Source organism: Leptosomus discolor, chromosome 2, assembly GCF_034619465.1.
Source record: "Leptosomus discolor isolate bLepDis1 chromosome 2, bLepDis1.hap2, whole genome shotgun sequence".
Taxonomy (NCBI): Eukaryota; Metazoa; Chordata; class Aves; order Leptosomiformes; family Leptosomidae; genus Leptosomus; species Leptosomus discolor.
The window spans coordinates 7197324-7215000 of record NC_141392.1 but is presented as its reverse complement, the minus strand read 5'-3'; the positions used below and the strand labels follow the sequence as shown (position 1 = coordinate 7215000).

Below are 17677 nucleotides of genomic sequence, written 5' to 3'. Positions count from 1 at the left end.
GGGAAATCCTGTGCAAACAAAGTGAACCACCTGTGGTAAAGTTAGAGATCTTGGGAAGCAGATTGTCGTTACTTTAGTAATTCTACACAAACACTTCTTAGTAAAGTGGATTAGAATTTAAAGAATAGATCAGCTTTATGTTCCACTATGAAAAAGGAAAAGTGTGTTAATTGCTCATAGACAGTAGCTTACACAGAGGCACTTCACAGTTGAAGAATATGATATGGAAAAGACCTTTGTTTAAATAACACGAGCAATGTTGTGACACGGACCAACTAAGATCCTTAACACACAGCAAGGAAAATAAAGGCAAAACAATATGGGATAAGAAGAGTTCTGGCTGTAAATGTAGTATTTCAGGGGGAAGGGGGTCATTTGTGTCAGGCATGGCTAAAGGCACTTTCTTTTTTACATTTCTTCCTTAGGCTCGTATTAAAAATATGCAAATATTTTTAAGAGGTGATTACAAAATGTAACGTGTATGAGTAGTTTCCACATACTTCAGTTTAGTATGTATATGTATTTTAAATTGCATTTAAACAGAATACCTAAGAAAATAAACACTGATTATTTTTTTAGAAATAAAAATTCTTTTAGTGTAGATCAGAAGAGCACGTGTAACATTGTCCCTAGCAATCGGAATTGTACCTCTCGTCATTATCAGGTTATATTTCTCTCTTAAAATAAGAATTTTTAAAATTAAACAGAATGAATAAATAAGCCCATCTGCAATTACATAAACCTTCAGGTAAGATCATGGTATTTCAGAGGTCTGAAACAGTCATTGATCTTAAATACCAAATATACAGCAATAGTTAGGCTGGTTAGTCATAAACTTTTAGCCTGTGTTCTGGAGTTCCTTGCTTAGTGGATTTAATTCAGGCCTTAAATCTCACTTGAATATAATGTATTTAATACAGTAATTTGGGACCTCACTATTATTGTAAGTAACGTTCAACTATTTATTGTGTAAATTAGTTTGTCTACAAACTCTGGCCAGCTCCTGGTGATATTCAACATACTGTTCCATACCTGTGATAGTATTTGACCTTAAGATTTCTTTCTGTAGTTAGTGAATGTTTAGTATATCATTTGCACTAAGGAACATAGTTAAGCAAGAACTGTCCGTATTTTAAACATGCTTTCATACCGTTTACTCACTTCATCCATTTTTTATTTGCAGTTGAAAAATGAAGAAAAAGATACGTATGAGGAAAACCTCCATTACCCTTTTCTTCTAGTTTTAACCAAACACGGATAGAAGATGACACTTTTTTTTGTTTGTTTTAAGGTGGACTACTGGAAATTAATCCATGTATGTGGATGGTCGGGGGGGTGGCATGCGGTGGGGGTGGTGTTTCAGTTCCCCCCCATTTTGTCGTGAGTCATCATTAGAGAAATATTTCTAATCTAAATGCGAAGGAAGAGATTGTGGCTTTTTTCCCAGTGTGTAAACACTGAGACAGCTTTTTTTTGTATCATTTTAGAACTTGTTTTTCCAGCCTAAAACTGATCAGACTTCACATGTACGCATTGACAAAGGTGTAAAGCTGGCTTCCTTCTCTTTTGTGCCTTTAACCTTGCATGTGCTTTGTTAATCTCTTTAAATGTTATTTTTCGGATGTATTTGAAAATATGCGAATAATATACTTTGTGGGCTTGTATAACTGGTTATAAAGTACCAAATGCATTCACATTTGATTATTAAGGAAATGGCTGTCTTAAGATCTTTTAAAAGTGCACCTATTGAACGCTTGGATTTTTCTACCTTTTTTTTTTTTTTTTAAATTCCACTGTTGATTTTTCCACCAATGATTGAAATGTTCTCATTTGCTTCAGTGTTGAAGGCTTTTTTTATGTATGTGTGTATCTATGGGTTTTTTTCTAGCAGGACTTTTCCTCCTGTAGATGTATAAGGAATTATGCATCAGACAAAAGCCTCATAAACTGACCATTTGTCCTTTGGACACAATAGCCTGCCCAGCCCCTCTGCTCCTCCTCTCCAATTATGTGTGATTAGTCTCAGTGTGTTGTGTCAAGAAGGGGGAGTGTGCTGAGTGCTTATTATCTGTTTAGGTACAAGAAGAGCACATTTAGGTTCTGACTATGAATGGAAAGTGAGCCTTTATCAGGACCAAAATCTAAATGCTACTATCCTAGAAATAGCTTTTAAAAACATCCTTTTCTGATAAATTCCAAGAAATACGATAACAACTAAAGGATTTTGTAGTGTAATCAAACTATCTCCCTTGAATTAGTTTATATTGTGATATATCGTGGCCCAAGTATTTAATAAACATATAATGTGACTTTTCCTGTACTGGGAAAGACAAAAGCCCTACACAGAAACAGGAGTAATTTCTTATTTTCTTAACAGTTTAATAGACCTTTTTAATGACTTCTCAGAAAAACAAACGGAGTCATTAAAGAATCCTTTGCAGTCTCTTAAACCACAACATTTTTTAAATGATGAAAAAAGAGAGAGAGTCAGAGACTATGACCGAGAGAGGGAGGTACTAGAAGCAAGGAAGTGTAGGGGATCGCTCTGAAATACGTTAATTTAAAGAACTGCAGTTCGGCAATAAGCGTTCTTCCATATTTGACAGAATGGGCAGCATGTAAACCACGAGCTCGTGGAAGTCCGTTTCTCCTTGCTCTTCTTCTCAAACAAATTTCTTCACTACCGGTTTGCATGTCCTTGTATTCAACACTTTTTATGCTCCATTAGAGCACCTAGATGGATCTCAGAAGGCATAGGTCAAGTCGCAGTTAGATCATACATTTCTTTCTCACAAAAACTTGAATTGCAATGCCAAGTGATGGGCTAACATCACAATAACAGCAATTTATTCCTCTTTTGATAAAAAGCAGCCTATTCTCAGTGTTAGATAAAGACCAGGGGCAATGCAAACCAACCATTTATCCTAGAACTGAGTAGTATGTCTCCACTATAGCTGGTATGAGTTTCATATTCAAAGTCTTGTTGGTAGATACTTGTCTAGTAAGAAATCAAAAGCAGTTAGGAATAATTTAAAATTGCTGTGAAGGTGGCTTTAGTTTAATTAGTTTTGTTTTGTTCGTCCCACACAGCAGTGCCTTTGTTTTCTCTAAAAACATGTACAAGGAAATCTTTATAATCAACAAAGGAGTGTGAAAAATAGTGAAATATTAAAATTTGTGAGCCTTTTGTTTTTGAGAGGGCTTGAATGGTTGCTGTACAATAATCTAATAAAGATTGTTAGTTGCCAAAAATAGAACCAGTGTCACTGAAAATTGTGGTTTTAGCTCTAAGAAGAAAACAGTTTTACTCAAATTAGTAGCTGATAATTGCTTTTTATTTCTTTAGTGTCTGTCGTTTGAGTTGAAGGCTTTGCACAGGTGCTGCCATCCCTAAAGTGTGTAATTGATGGCTTGTTTACCAGAGATGCATTTAGGCTTCACCCTGCAAACTCACATTGGAGCTCCACAGGCAGTAAAGTTACTCATCTACATAAGTGCTTGCAGGTTTGGTCCGTGTAGATATTTTTAGAGGTATATAAGCGAGCTCTCTTCTTGATTCTTTGTTTTAAAATGGGTATTGAAAAGTCACAGATGTGGGATTTACCGTGTACGAGGCACTAAAAGTGTTCTTTTTTAGAGACGTCTCTCAGAGTCACTCATATGAGTAGGGACTTGGTGAATTGTTTCTGAGCTCTTAAATTTTAATAAAAATATAGTGTTTATTAATACATTAAATATCTTTGCTAAGAAAGCTTTAACTAATCTATTGAATCTAAACCACTTTTTTTAATGTGCTCTGTAACAGCATATTGAGCTCAATTACTTCGTGTTTGCAAAGCACTTTGAAGATGAATGACACGGTGCAAGAGCTGTGCTGTCCTCACTGAGAATGGAAATGTTAGGCTGATGCAAGTTTTCCTTTGTGTATGCTAGTAGTTTTTAGAGCAACGTTGTGTCTTCCTCCTTTCTCAGAGAAAAATGGCAGAGAGAAATGATCTTCTTGTGGTCCTTCCTTCCCCTGGGCACAGCCCTAATGCAGCTGGTGCTACTGGCAGCGAGTTGTGATCTTCAGAACCTAAAAGACCAAGAAAAAAAATATTCCGTTTCCTGCTGTGAGATCTGGCAAAGGCTTTCTTAAAAATTACAAACTAGTCCTGTCTGATGGCGTTCTGGAACAACGGGACAAATCTTTCCATTTGGGAAACAAGTTTGATTTGAAATGAGAAGTGTCTTAAGAATGTCAGATGGGGCAGGAGAACTTACTACCCCAGGTACCAGTCCAGCTGCAAAATCCTTATTAGACAAGTGATTCACATTTTGCCTGTGGCTTAATGGCTACGTGTTTGCCTGAGGAGGGAAGCAGGATTAAAATTGTTCTCCCCACAAAGTGCATCCTTACGGCTTGAGCCTGGCTGCATGCACTTTATCGAGTGTCATATCTCCATTACAACTCTCCTTCGCTGTTCCCCGAACAAAAGAGGATGCAGTGGGTGGAGCTTTTGATCCACCTCTTCGTATGGCAGGTGGCACAGCTGATATGGCAGCGGGAAGAGGCAGCAACACGTTTCAAGTCAAGCAGAGAAGCGTTTTACCACCATCTTTCACTGGCTCTCCCTGATGCGAGAGGGGAATAACCAGGTCCCTGTCTTTTCACAGGGCAGATTATAAATGCATAGTTTAGCCTGGATTTCCTTATGTGTGGTTTTCTTCTTCTTTAAATCAGGGAATGAACAGTGATGTCAAACTGCGAATTCCTTTAACTCTCACAAAATGTTCTGAGATGCTGGTGAAGGTGCTAGGACAGTGTGCACTGGTGATTGTATTGAAAAGGTTTTCTGCACAACATGGTCATGCTATGTTGTTTCCTCAGAAAGAGACCATTTTGTTGCTTTCTGTCTTTTTATTCATTTTTTAGATTCCCTGAGTCTGACTTAGAGGGTTTGTCATGCTTTCGCTGTCACAAATTGGTAGCCTAACAGTGGTTGTAAGCACACCAGCATCTTTTGAAAGATGATTTTAAAAGCTGATTTTCAATATTATTGCAATCTGCACTGCAACAGCACTTACTTAACCCCGGCAAAATGAGGGCACCCTGATGCGAAACCCCATAAAGCTAAAAGGAAGCTGATATATGACTTGGCGAATTTTTGGCTGAATGTTTAAGTAACGGGGGGGGCTCCCCCAAATCATGCTCATTCCCCATACGAGGGAACCTGAGGCACAGACAATATCGCTGTTTTATTTGCCTATAGCCATTCAGAAAGCAGCTAATACACTCCAGAACTGACCCCAGGGAGGCTGAGTGCAGCATCTCCTCTGCAAGATCCGTCCCCCTCTCCTACCTGTGGAGTCTGTTCTAACAGCTGAATGTAACAAACCTAACTTTCCCATTTTTCAAAGAGTTTAGCCTATTAAGGCTCCTTGCTTAGTCAGCAGCTGGCTTGCTGCCAAAAAGCCCAGCATATTGTTGTGGCTGGGTAAAAGCTGGATATTTTCTGTCTCTGTCCAACAGCGGCACTGGATCTTCATTGTCTTCTTGTGTGGAAAGTGTGTGGAAAGTAGAGGGAAGATGCACGGAGCAGTAGTCCAGATGGCATTCCACAGCCTGAGAAGAAACATCTTGACCCTCGAATCTGGGTTAAACTCAACAGATGCCAAGCCCCCAAAAACAAAGAGCTGTTGTGGCTGACGACAGCAAAGGAGCGATAGGCCTTCAGTAGCAGAAAGTATCTTTTATTTTGGATGCATTTCCCTGCAGATAACCAACACAGTGTCATGTGTATAAGATTGCTTATTAAAAACAAGCAAAAAAATAATGGTTTTCTGCATTAGGCGCCGTCCCCCTTCCGTTGCAAAATGTTGCCCCTGGGTGAAGGGTTATGCTAGCAGAAAAGGATTTGAACGTTCAGCCTGTGTTGTGCCCTGCCAGAGCCTGCACGCTAAAAGACCTGTTATTTTTTCCTGACTCTGACTTCAATTAATGTACTTTTAAAATGATTAAACATATCATGCTGTGACTTCTAAAATGTCAACAAGCTTCTAAACTTGGGAGACAGGAATGTAATAAAATAGGTAATAGGAGATTCAATAGTTAATAGAGGCCCTGAAGTGTGAGTGTATACAGTAGCTGTATATTGAAAACTGTGCAAATGAAGATGGCTTAGTATTGCAAACTGAGGAAGAAAATTGTTTTTAATTAGCACCTTCATAAGAACTGCTGATTAATACTGTTTGGTTTGGTGAAAAGCTTTCAGCTGAGTAATTTGTACAGCCATTACAACAGTTTTGTTAGACCAGGACTCCTGTTGTTAAACACAAACAGCAGATGATAATGGTGGAAGATGAGTTTGTCATGTAACAATTTACCTTATTGAAAAAAGCTTTATATAAAACCCAATACAGTAGGTACCAGCAGAAATCACATATTTTAAATCCTTTCAAGATTGCAGTGTGTGGTGCTAGTGTGTTTTTTCATGGACTAGAAACAGATTTTATATCATTTATAAAATTATATATACAATTTAAAGGTGTTGTAGCATGGACAGACCACTTTACTGGTAATGCTTTACATCAGGACAGTAAAGTGCTGGTATATTCAAACACTTCCTAAGTATACAAAGTAGGTCTAAAAATTGAAAGGTAATTAAGTAATATTGTTCCCATGCAAATATATGTTTGTGCATTATGCGCCGAAATTACATCTGGTGTTTGTGCAGTGTCTAGCATTTATACTTAAGGAGATTTCTCTCAGGTTAACTACTGTTCACTGCTTTTGCTTACTGTTCTTTTCAACTGACAACAGAAAATTAAAACCTGTTATCCATGTCTCCATAATACAAGAGCATATGTATTTTAGTGGCCTGGGTAGGAAATCTAGTGCCGTCTGTAGAAACAGAGGGATTTTATTAAACATGGTAACAATGAAGGAATATCTGCGCTAAATTATGACGCTAACCAAGGATGGTAAGATCTGTAAATTATTGGAGTGCTATAATAGAACATGAGAGTTTTCCTTTAGACAGGCCTTCGGGGTAATAACAAGGGTTGAGACTCACGACAGTGCCAAATAAGCTTTAGACAGCATAATAGTCTGCAAAGAAAAGCCACAGAGCACTAATGTAAAAGAAGAGCTGTCCACCACATGCAGTAAAAATCACCAAAGGTCATTTTATGGTAGCAATTGTGACATAAAATTGGTGGTCATGCTACATGTCTAATACTCAGCACAGCTTTATAAATGATGGGCCCCTAGCGATGGCTGTCATTAAGTGCTTTCATCATAATAAACTTTAAACTGTTGGCTTTATGAATCGCCAGCCAGCTTCAGCTGTTCGTTGGATGGAGCTTGCAGTGCCTTAAGTGTGACAAGGCCTATTAGGAACTGCAACCATGTTTCAAGCGTACTTGGCTTTCCCACTCCTGGGGTGATTGCTGCCTATTAAATGGCATCTGGGAAGATTTTCCTCCAGCAATCTCTGATCAAGAGCTTTTTTGGGCTTTGACCTGCATTTCCTTCAAGACTTTCTCTGAGGAGTTTTATAAGAGCAAAACTCCAGAGGATTTATAGCCACTTCTGATTAATACCTTTTCAGTTTTTCTAGCAACTCTCCCACTGCTACATGGAGAAAAGCTTTCATTGTTCCTAAGGTGCTTATTTGTGACCTTTTCTCTGCTTTCTGATTCCCTCTAACATGTTCTCAGTGAAATCCTTGGTGTGCAACCAAGACAGTTGCTGAAGTTGCTGCAGCTTTGTGTGGAGTGCCTTTGACAGTTAAAAAAGAAAAAGAATTTAGAAGAAACTCCTCCCATTTCTATTTCAACAGTGGTCTCGCAACTCACGGGTAACAATTAAATGCCAACGGGACCAATTCACTGTCTTACATAGTGTACTGCTATCTAAGGTGGAGAAACTGCTGATTCCGTAGGACTCCAGCTGAGGGGAATGCAGCGACATAATTATAACAGAAATTTCTTCCTCGAACCGTGCCTCTCGAATCCCGGCATGAAGAAACGGCCCGCGCCGTCTGCTCGTAGGCGGGGAGCGAGCTCTGGCGTAGCGGGGCCGCGTTCTTCCTTCCAGCATCTTCCTCTCTTTGTGAGGAAATTGCCCCAGTCCCGGGTCCGTTTGCAGTCCCTCGCTCTGTCGAGACGGCATAGGCAGAGGAGCGAAACCTGCAGCGTTTGCAGCGTTAAAAGGCCACGCCAGCACCCAGAAACTCACAGCCATCTCCCTGGGGCAGCGGGTCTGGGTGGGAGACCCCTGGGCATGCAGGCTGCTGGGAGCTGAGCCCGCGCTCGCCTTGGCACAGGCTCAGGGGGCAGCCCCCAAAATGGCACGTTCCTGGAGCCCAGGGCGCGCCAGGGATAGCTATACTGCTGAAATATAAAGTTGCATATAAAGGTTTCATGAGCTAGATTATATTTTCATCACCCTTATGCATATGAAGTCTTTTAATTTCTATAAATCTTACAGTGAGTTAGAATTAAATCATATTAGCGTGAATAATAAATGTTTAGGGATCACTCATCTAAGAACTTGTAGTATTTAATTTACAAGGACTATACATTTTTCAAATCTCTTAACAAGGAACTTTAAGCACTTCTTGAGGTTTTAAAAGAAAAAACGGATCTGGAAAGCAAAAATGCTCTATTTTTCCCAGGATCCTGAATGAGTGACTCGGGAGGTATTGTAATTGCAAAAGCTTTCTGTGTGTAAGAACCTGGCTAATACTCTTATTAGCATCTTTTTTAATCCAGGTAACATAATAGTCAAAGTGTCAGATGAATGTCTCAGAAGTGCACCATTAAAAAATAAATTGCAAAACCTTTGAGAGATTAGCATTTGAATCCGGCCAGAAGCTCCTTGTGGTTCTTGGGTGTGGGTCGGAGTCCTTAAAGCATAAGTTGCTATCACAAACTACATCAGCTTCTAAGTTACTACGAATGAGAAGACAGTAGCCGCAGTTATTAGCCTTAGCTGTAGACTTGTTTTGCCTGGGAAGCAAATACACAAAACGAGATTTTCGTTGTGAAAAGAGGTTTCATTTTCTGAAATCTTTCATTTCTGAAGAAGTTTGAAAAGCGAACAATAAATAAAGTACATTAAACCAGTATTTTTAGGGTAAGTCTTTATGTTTTAATTTATAATAATGATAGCTAGCCCTTAAACAGGGTAGTCCTTTGCATGTTCAACGTGCTCTTGAGTCGTTACTCAAATAGCACCGTGGGCTGATACAATAGGAAATGGTTTCCCTTTTCCCACTTTGGGAAACTGGGGCAAAGAAGTGAGGTAACCCACAGAGAAAGACTCCACGGCAGGCAGAATTGCATTTATAATGCAAGTCTCACTCACAAGACCTTCATCCATCCGTCAGACTTTGTTTTTGTGCTAGATGTTGGCGTGCCCTGGGAACAGCATATTTTACATCATCAGATATCATTCGAAATTCCCTGAAGGGGTTATTTTTCTTTCTGACGGATGGTACCAGTATTGGATTTTTCAACAGAAGTACTGAAATACAGCCAGGGACCCATGATGTATGAGAAGTATTTTAATTTGTCATCTCCCTTCCTCTAATGCATTTTGGCGACAGGCTGCTCATTTTCAAGGGATGGGTAAGAATGCTGAAGAAAATACGTAGAACCTTGTCCTATTTCTATAGGAGAAAAAGGCTGTTTATTTGTTTGCAGGGAGCACTGATGATTGTTCCTACAACTCCATACTGGTTTACTGTTTCTACTGCTATGCTGCTTTTCAGGGGCTGGGGGTGGGGGGGCGCTTGGCAGCAGTGGCTCTAGATTAACTCTTTGCTGTCTTGTCAGAAATCTACAGAAACAGTTTTGGCCATTTTTTGAGACAGATACTTCCACAAGTCTGCGGGCAGTTACTTTGCTACTCGGAGCTTTAGGGATGAGGGCCACACTTAAAGCATTTTGCAATGTTGATTTCCAAAGGTCCATGTGAATCACAGCAAAGGCGTTAGTACTGTGTAAGCGTCCTCAATAATTGATGCAAACAGTTAAAACTTTGACGCAACAGGAAGCAAAGCGGTGATTTAACCTTCCATTCCCAGTACAGGGAACACCAGCAGCTCAGCAGATTACTATGGAAAGGGCAGGTGTTTTTCTCACGACTCTACCACAGCTTGTGCCAGGTTAGGTGCATCTGTGCTTTTCTGTGCCCACCCTGCAGGCAAGGTACTGCCAGATAACTGCATGGGGAACGAAAAGGAATCATGTCACAGGCACCAACACTCTGAGCATCTGCCAGCTTATGTAGTGAGGTAGAAATATTAGCAAACACATGGGCAAAGAGTCCGTTATGGAAATAAAGGGCATGGGAGAGCACAGAAACAATAAGCCCTATTTTACAGTGGTTCATAGGCTGCGCAGAAAAGAAATGGGAGGGAAGAGACTGAATTCTACTCATCCAAGGGGGAGATACTCACCATGACAAAAGTCATTTGGAAAGGTGTTCAGCTCAGTTAAAAGGCAGCCCTTTTGAAGCACTTTCAGCGTTATTTTCAGCTGCAAGCAAAGCAGAGGAATATTGCCACCAGGTAGAAATTGCTGCCAAACAACGACTGGTGAAAGGAATGCCTACTGCTGAACCCCAGCCCATTTCAGATCACTTTCAGCCTGCTCTTTTCTTTGTTGTAAGGCTCGTTACGGCAATAACGACTGCAAAGCATGGGCGGCATCCCACTCTGGTGCTCCATGCCAGGGCAGCGAGGGTTGGAGGCTTGCCTCTGAGGCCCAGAGCACTGAGTACAGGCTGCTTAACAGCACGAGGAGGGCACGTCCTATCTTGGGTCATGGCATACAGAAGGCCCTGTTTGCGCTCAAAAATTAGGAGTGACAGCAAAACAGTTCCAGTTAGGTTCATCACAAAAGAGGGATGGTGCATAATCCTAGCAGGCACAAAGATCGGTGAGGCAGCACGCCTGCACTCAGAAAGGCAGAAGACAGACCTTGCAGAGGAGCAAGACCGGTGTGGCGAGGAGCGCAGGTAAGACTGAATGGCTTAAAAACTTCTCCGGAGTGAACGTATTCTGGACCATTTTGAAACTTTTCTGCTCCAAATAATCACAGGCAGAGGAACCTGCAGACCGCAGACCAGCGTACGGTGGGGAGCCCCTACTCTTGCTGCAGCACCTCCCTGGGACCGCGCCATGTGCGTGCGCTCGCCGGGAAAGGTGAAAACTGAAGGAGCGGCAGGGCACACTGAGCGCTGGGAGTCTCAGCCTTGCTTGCCTGGACTCAAGAGCACAGTGTAAAGGCAGGGTATGATTGTACATGACGTATGGGTTTGCTTCAGAGCAGTCTACCTCATGCTAATGAGGTGATTAGGAATATGTTTTCCCTAGGTAACCACTCTTGCCGGCAGGCAGGGGGCATTTTGTGGCCATACAGCCATGCTCTTATTGCTGCTGGAAGGTACTCCCCTGTCCCGGAGCCACCATCCATTTTACCTGGCATCTGACACACAGCACTTCCCACCTGCGCCAAACAGGGGCAAGCCAAAATGAACACTTGTGTGAACAGTTCAGGTCATTGTACAAACAGATAGTTGAGTTGCAGAAGCACTGCACATTTTCCTACTGCTGTTTAGAGCCTAATGTGTGTAGCCTTAACAATAATTTGTTTATTCATCCGTTCCAGTAGCTTTGTTCCTGCTGACTTCTATCTAAAAAGCGACGTAATGCACATTTTATGAGCTATAGGACAGTTATGGCTTAAAATAAATCCATATATACCAGATCTGGGGGGAAAAAAAAAAAAAAGAATTTTAAAAAAACCCTTATACACATAAAAGCTCTACATCTATATTGTTGTTACTGTTCCTTTTTGCCAATTTCTTACCTTTTCATAGCATAGAAAGAAGAATAAATTGAATACTTAATGGTGGCTTTAGGCATATTTTCAATGTAGAGAACATGGAGGGAAATCAGAAAACTCAGAAACCTGTGAGCTGGAGGACCGGTTTTCCCAAGGTGTTGAAAAAGCTCTTTCAAATGAGGAAAGAAATTTCACTTGAAACATTTTAAAAATATTGATGTAGCAATGTGGTGCTCTGCAATGCATGTTTTATGCTTGAAGCAGAGTCATTGGTATGTTCCTGGATTTCTTTTAAAATCTGACTTCCAAAGGCAGATAGTTCTGCAGTTATAGTTCAAAACACTTATGCTTCCATGAGGGATGTCTGTAGTACTTGAAGCTGCAAGCTGGCTGCGAGCTCAAGCACAATGTGGCTGCATCTATGTTGACCTCAGCACGGTAAGCCAAGGAACACGCTCCAGCTATTTGTGCTTCCTGCCCTTCATCTGGTCATCCATACGATGGCCAGTAAAAGTCCTGTGGTTTGTCTGCGAACGTCGTCTTGGTCTATATGAGCTTTCTTTTGCAGGGAGGAGTAGCCTAAGTGTAGGCTGCTTGTAAATCCAAATCTTCCAATGGGTAGCTTCAGGACCTGATGATCAGGTTGTGTTGCTACACGCTTAGGTGGGACACATACAAGGTGATGAGCCAGGTCTTCCATGCCATAGACCTGTGCTAAGCAGTACCATCAGACTGAACCTTCTCCCTTAGCATTCCCTGAAGCTAAGCTTCTAGCCTGCATTTGAATATACATCCTCCCAAGGTGGGCTTGACTTTGTGTGCAATATAGACATAACCAGTCACCTGCAGATTCTGCTGTGTTGGACCTGTAATTTTTCTCTGCTAGTTTATCTGGGATGTAACTCAGAAACCTCTGCCCTGAACTGGAGCAGTGAAAGGTAATTACCCTCCCCAAAGGAAAACACAACTGCACAAACCTCCATTTAGCTCTTAAAAGCTGTTCTGATAATTGTCTTAAAACCAACCTGAAAATGTAAAGCGTTAGAAAGCATTACACCAGAGCCCATTCATGCTGCTTATATAGTAAAAGTTTATTTGTACAAGCAATTGCAGTGTCTATCTCATTTAGACCCCATAGGACCTTCCTGTATAGCCCTCTGACTCCATGAGAATAGAGGCAATTCTCTCTGGGCAGCTATGTGTTACAAAGGAAGCCACCACCACTGTGAGCAACATTATCTTAACAAAAATATCCCTGCTGTTGCCCAAACCTTGACCTACTGTGTAGTTCTTTTTCTGTTAACATAACTCACTTGACATCTTTACCTTTGTATATCACTTTGCTGTGATTCCCTGACCCTTTTAAAGAACTGTAGTGGTGGTAGAGCTTCATTGCGAAGATGAACTGCAAAGCATAGCCAAATTTGGAGGGTCTGGAGGGAAGGACAAAGGGATGTTACTGTTTCATATGTAGCCCACCCCAAAGAAATAACGATAAAAGATATGTGGCAGTGAAGACAGTGCATACCCTCTGTCCTCTGTAGGATAATTATAAATGGGGCATTCCACGCAGACCTCTGCTTTCTGAAATTTCACTAGTGACTTTTATTGCATCAGGGAAAGTAAAACAGCAACAATAAAAATTATGTTTGATATTTCTATCCTTCTAGCATTAAAAAAAAAAAAAAAAAGCTGCTTTTCTCTGTTTTTTTCTGAAGGATCTCGGAAGGTCTGAAGCTCCCAAGTGCAGGCCATGGTCTGGCATGCGTGATATAACTGTTCAGTTTTGTAGGGTCTTGTTAGGGCCTGAGGAAGATCAGAGCAGTAAAGTATCAGGTGCTACGTTTCCCCTCCTTTTTCTTTCTGATTATAGTTGTGATAGTTTGGCTTTCAGATGGTCTGATCCACCTCTGTTTTCTAGCTCCTTGCATTCCTCAAGGACTAGATGCTCTTATGCTCTGCATCAACACGAGGAGACAAAAGAGTGGTTTCTAGCGATGCAGGATGGTGGTGCACAGGCAAGACCCGTTTACAGGATGTTGTGCTATAGCTCTACTCAAAGAACAAGAGATGGATTTTTTTTTTTCCTGAAGTAAAATCAGCAACTTACAGAGAGTCTCAGGGGTTCTTGCTTTGCTGCCTCCTCAGTCAATGCTTGTGTCTTCAAGTGTAGCGAGAAAAGTTGCATCTTCTCCTTTTGATAGGATGATAGAAGTGAGGTTATCCACACTGACCTGCACTTTCTGACGTTTCAGTCAGCTAGCAAGCTTTATTCCATCAGATGAAGCGTGATTTGGTTTTCTCGCCTGCTGTTCCCTGGTACTTAGGTAGCTGAATAACTTAAAGACTCTGGAGCACCACAGGAGTTACAATGCTGCTGGTGAGCGTGGAAAACCTGCACACACATGCTGCGGTTTTGTTTCCCAAACCCATCAGGCCCTCACGTGAAAGGTCTTGAGTAACGAGGTGTTTGCTGTCACCAGCTACTTGTACTTCTGCATGAACTCCTGCGCGGTACTGAGACAGTACCCACACTCCCCTCGGGACCTGCCATACCTTTAGGATTCTCCACCTTACTGAAGAAAAGCCCAGCCTGAAAAAAAAAAGCACATCTCGGGCTCACTGCAATACCAAATGCAGATGCAGAGCCCTCCTCTGGAAAATACTGCATCAACACTAACTCGGTCCTCCCGAGTTACACCAGTAAGCACGTTAATTGAACAGGAAGAAGTTTTTTACATAATTAACCCCGTGCTGTTGAGAGAGTGAGAAGAGCTGAGGAGTTTCTGGCTTGAAGCTCAGCACCTGATCGAGCACGCAGGTTTGCACAGAGGGCTCCCTCTCCCTCAGGGCTCTGCGCTGTGTCCCTCCAGGCACAAGAGCGCCGCTGGCTCTCACATCCTAGAAGCCAAAGACTGTGTCCTGTGCCCTGCAGCAGCAGATGGGTATATCTATCTCTGTATATATATATTTCCCAAAATGCATGTTCTGTTTATCTGGACTCTCTATTTTGCTGAGAACCGGAGGGGTACAGCACTTTCTGTCCTTACTGTAGGACACAGAGCCCTCCCTCGCTGCGATCCCTACAATACAGCTCCTTGGGCTGCGAAACCCGTGACACAGCCTAGTGCTGTGGTGTGGCGAGGGCTCAGGTGTCAGGAGGAGTGTTTAGCCCTCCTGCAGGCAACATTGTCCCCACCCCATCTATCCCTAGTGCAGGCCTTTGTTTGCACCCCATGGGAGGAATATAATCCCCTTGCCTCCAACCACACCTGGATTCAGCCTCCAATTTGGCACCTTGAAAACTGGGCCAATTCTCTAACACTTTTGCTAGGACTAAAGCCGGGGTGAATGCAGCTAATTCTCACCACTCTAATTAGGTGGTGAGTTAGCAAGGGGAGACCTCACCTGTTAGAAAAAAAATAGAGAAAGAGAGAGAAAAAGAAGGCAAGAAGACAGACAGAAAGAGGGAAAGGGAGAAAAAGAGAAAGAGAGAAAGAAATTAATGTGCTCTCCAAAAAAGAAAAAAGAAAACACCGAGCACTTGATAGCTGTAACCAGGAGGGAGGCCAGGAGCAATCCCTTCCTTTGCAGGTGCAGGACAGAAGAGGCTGTCTGACACAGGTCTGAGGTCTGAGCACGGGAGAAGCGCTGGGGTCCTGGGAGGCAGCCACAGAGCAAATGCCTTCCTACATTTTCTGGCTTGCTTTGGCTGTAGGTCTCTGGGGAAGCCATTACTGGAGAAATCAGACAAAGGTGTTCCTGTTGTTACTCATGGGAATTCATTGGTTCAGAGAAATGCCCTGAAAATATGTTGAAATCCAGTTACGCAGTCTCAGACAAACAACAAAAAAATCTCCACTAGTGCTCCACCAGCCATGGACAAAAATGAGCATTTTTCTCAGAGTATTTAATAATCAGGCGCCTTTCTCCCCATCCCCCCAAAAGAAAAAAACTTTGCTCTAGATTACTTGAAATAAAGGGGGCCAAAACCTGTATGTATGGTTTTCTTAGCTTCTCCTACACAGAGAGCCAGGGCCATGGAAACACCAGACTAAGAGGCTTAGAGTAAATCCTGGCAGTCTCAGTGCTAGAAACTCTCCCACTGATAAACAAAGCCTAATAAATAAGTTTGAGAGAAAAACTAAATGAGAGTGTGTCATTGTTGAGCGGTTAATTAGGATCTCTCTAAGCATTTGTGCTGCAAAGAACAAGAAAATTAAAGAATGTAAAAACATATGTTGGCAAGAGTGAGAACATGCTAAAAGTAAACACTGCTGTTATTATTAGTAGCAAAAATAATATTAATTAGTTGTATTACAGTAACACCTAGTGGTACTACTGAATCTCATCCCCAGATGACATCAGGGTCCCCAAAACATAAAGGTCTTTTAAACAGAAGTTGCATATAAGCGCTTCCATATGCATACACACATAACATACATACGTAGACGTGTGTACATAATGCATAGATAGACATGCAATTCAAATGATGAAGAAATCCCAGCAAATGGAAACCAGACTACAGCATATTTTGTAACTTGGCTTCTCTTGTTCCTATTTTTTTATGTTGTTGCAGTGCGGCCGTTTGCAGTTGTTGCTTATGATATAGAGAATACAGGACTGTAGTTGTAGTGCAGGAGTCAGAGCATAAATGTGTGTGTGTGTGTTTATATACACACACCTATGTACATATCTGTGTGTACACATACATGTGCATACACACTCACACACATATGAAGTCATTTTTCTCCTAAGTTGGAGAGGACAACACAGAAGGCTTGGCTGAAGACAGAATAAATACTGCCCCAAAGGCTCCATTTACTCACCAAGCACTATTTCTTCACTGTAAGTGAAACTGCCACTGTCCTTTCTGTGCATGCGTGGACACATTTTGGAGAGTGGCGTCTCTCCCCACCTTGCACTGTAAAATCCTCCCTTAAGGAAGTCATAGATGAATACTGCCCTCAGCTAAGTCAGCACAGCTTTGCCTCAAAGGGTACAGAAGTGCAAGTTTCAGTTGCTGCTGACTTCTACTAAACCAATCCAAATAAATTTAAAAAAATCCACCTTTGCTTTTCTGATGTGAATTTGCACAGGGTATAAGGACCCAGATGACACACAGTTAACTGTAACTTCAGATTCCTTAACACATGGGAGCTAATTTGATTGTTAACGTTTTAGCGCCTGGGCTTCCTAAGAAAATGAGCCCTTGCAGATTATCTGGGTTCCTGTTTCAAACAGAATGCTGCTGATGGTGGGGTTTTTTTTAGAAAAAAAGCTCGTTTTACTCTAAAACAGCAACAGCAGAGGCATTGCAGTCTTGAGATTTCCAGCACGGAAATTGCACCGCAGGTCGAGGCGTCAATTTAATGCTCGGAGACATGCTTCGTTTGAATGATAATTTCATTAGATTAGTTTGTAAACTTTTAATGCAGGTTGTATTATATGTCTAAGAAGAAACAATTTGTGTGACAGACTATCCTTCATAATCCCCCTCTTCAGCCTTCTGCTAACAAAAGACCCTTAATACTGAAGATGTTTTGTGGGAGGAGAAACATTTTCCAAACAAGTAGTTTCTCTATTCCAGCCCAGGTAACAAAGAGGCCTTAGGAATTTCTGTGGGCCTTGTCAGGACTGGCCCATTGGTCTTAAAGCCACCTGCTGCTTAAGCCATTGGTCAATAGATTAACTGCTGCTATTACTAAGTGTTTAGAAAAGTGAGTTATGTGGCAGAGCAAACAAAATCAACCTCCTTAACACATGTTAATTCAAAATTTAATAAATCTGCACTGAGAACAGTAAAGCAATTGGGGTGGGGGGTGCGGGGGTGCGCAGG

The 17677-nt window shown here is 41.6% G+C and overlaps 1 protein-coding gene across 2 annotated transcripts in view; it reads left to right on the top strand.

The window, feature by feature from the left end:
* CAMKMT (calmodulin-lysine N-methyltransferase) overlaps nucleotides 1-1261 on the top strand; it is a 218461-nt gene extending 217200 nt beyond the window's left edge. For both annotated transcript variants that reach the window (XM_086460916.1, XM_086460915.1), the window contains one exon: nucleotides 1184-1261. In XM_086460916.1, coding sequence (XP_086317042.1) covers nucleotides 1184-1261 — 78 coding nt within the window. The remainder of the gene's footprint in view (nucleotides 1-1183) is intronic.
* The last annotated feature ends 16416 nt before the right edge of the window (nucleotides 1262-17677 follow it).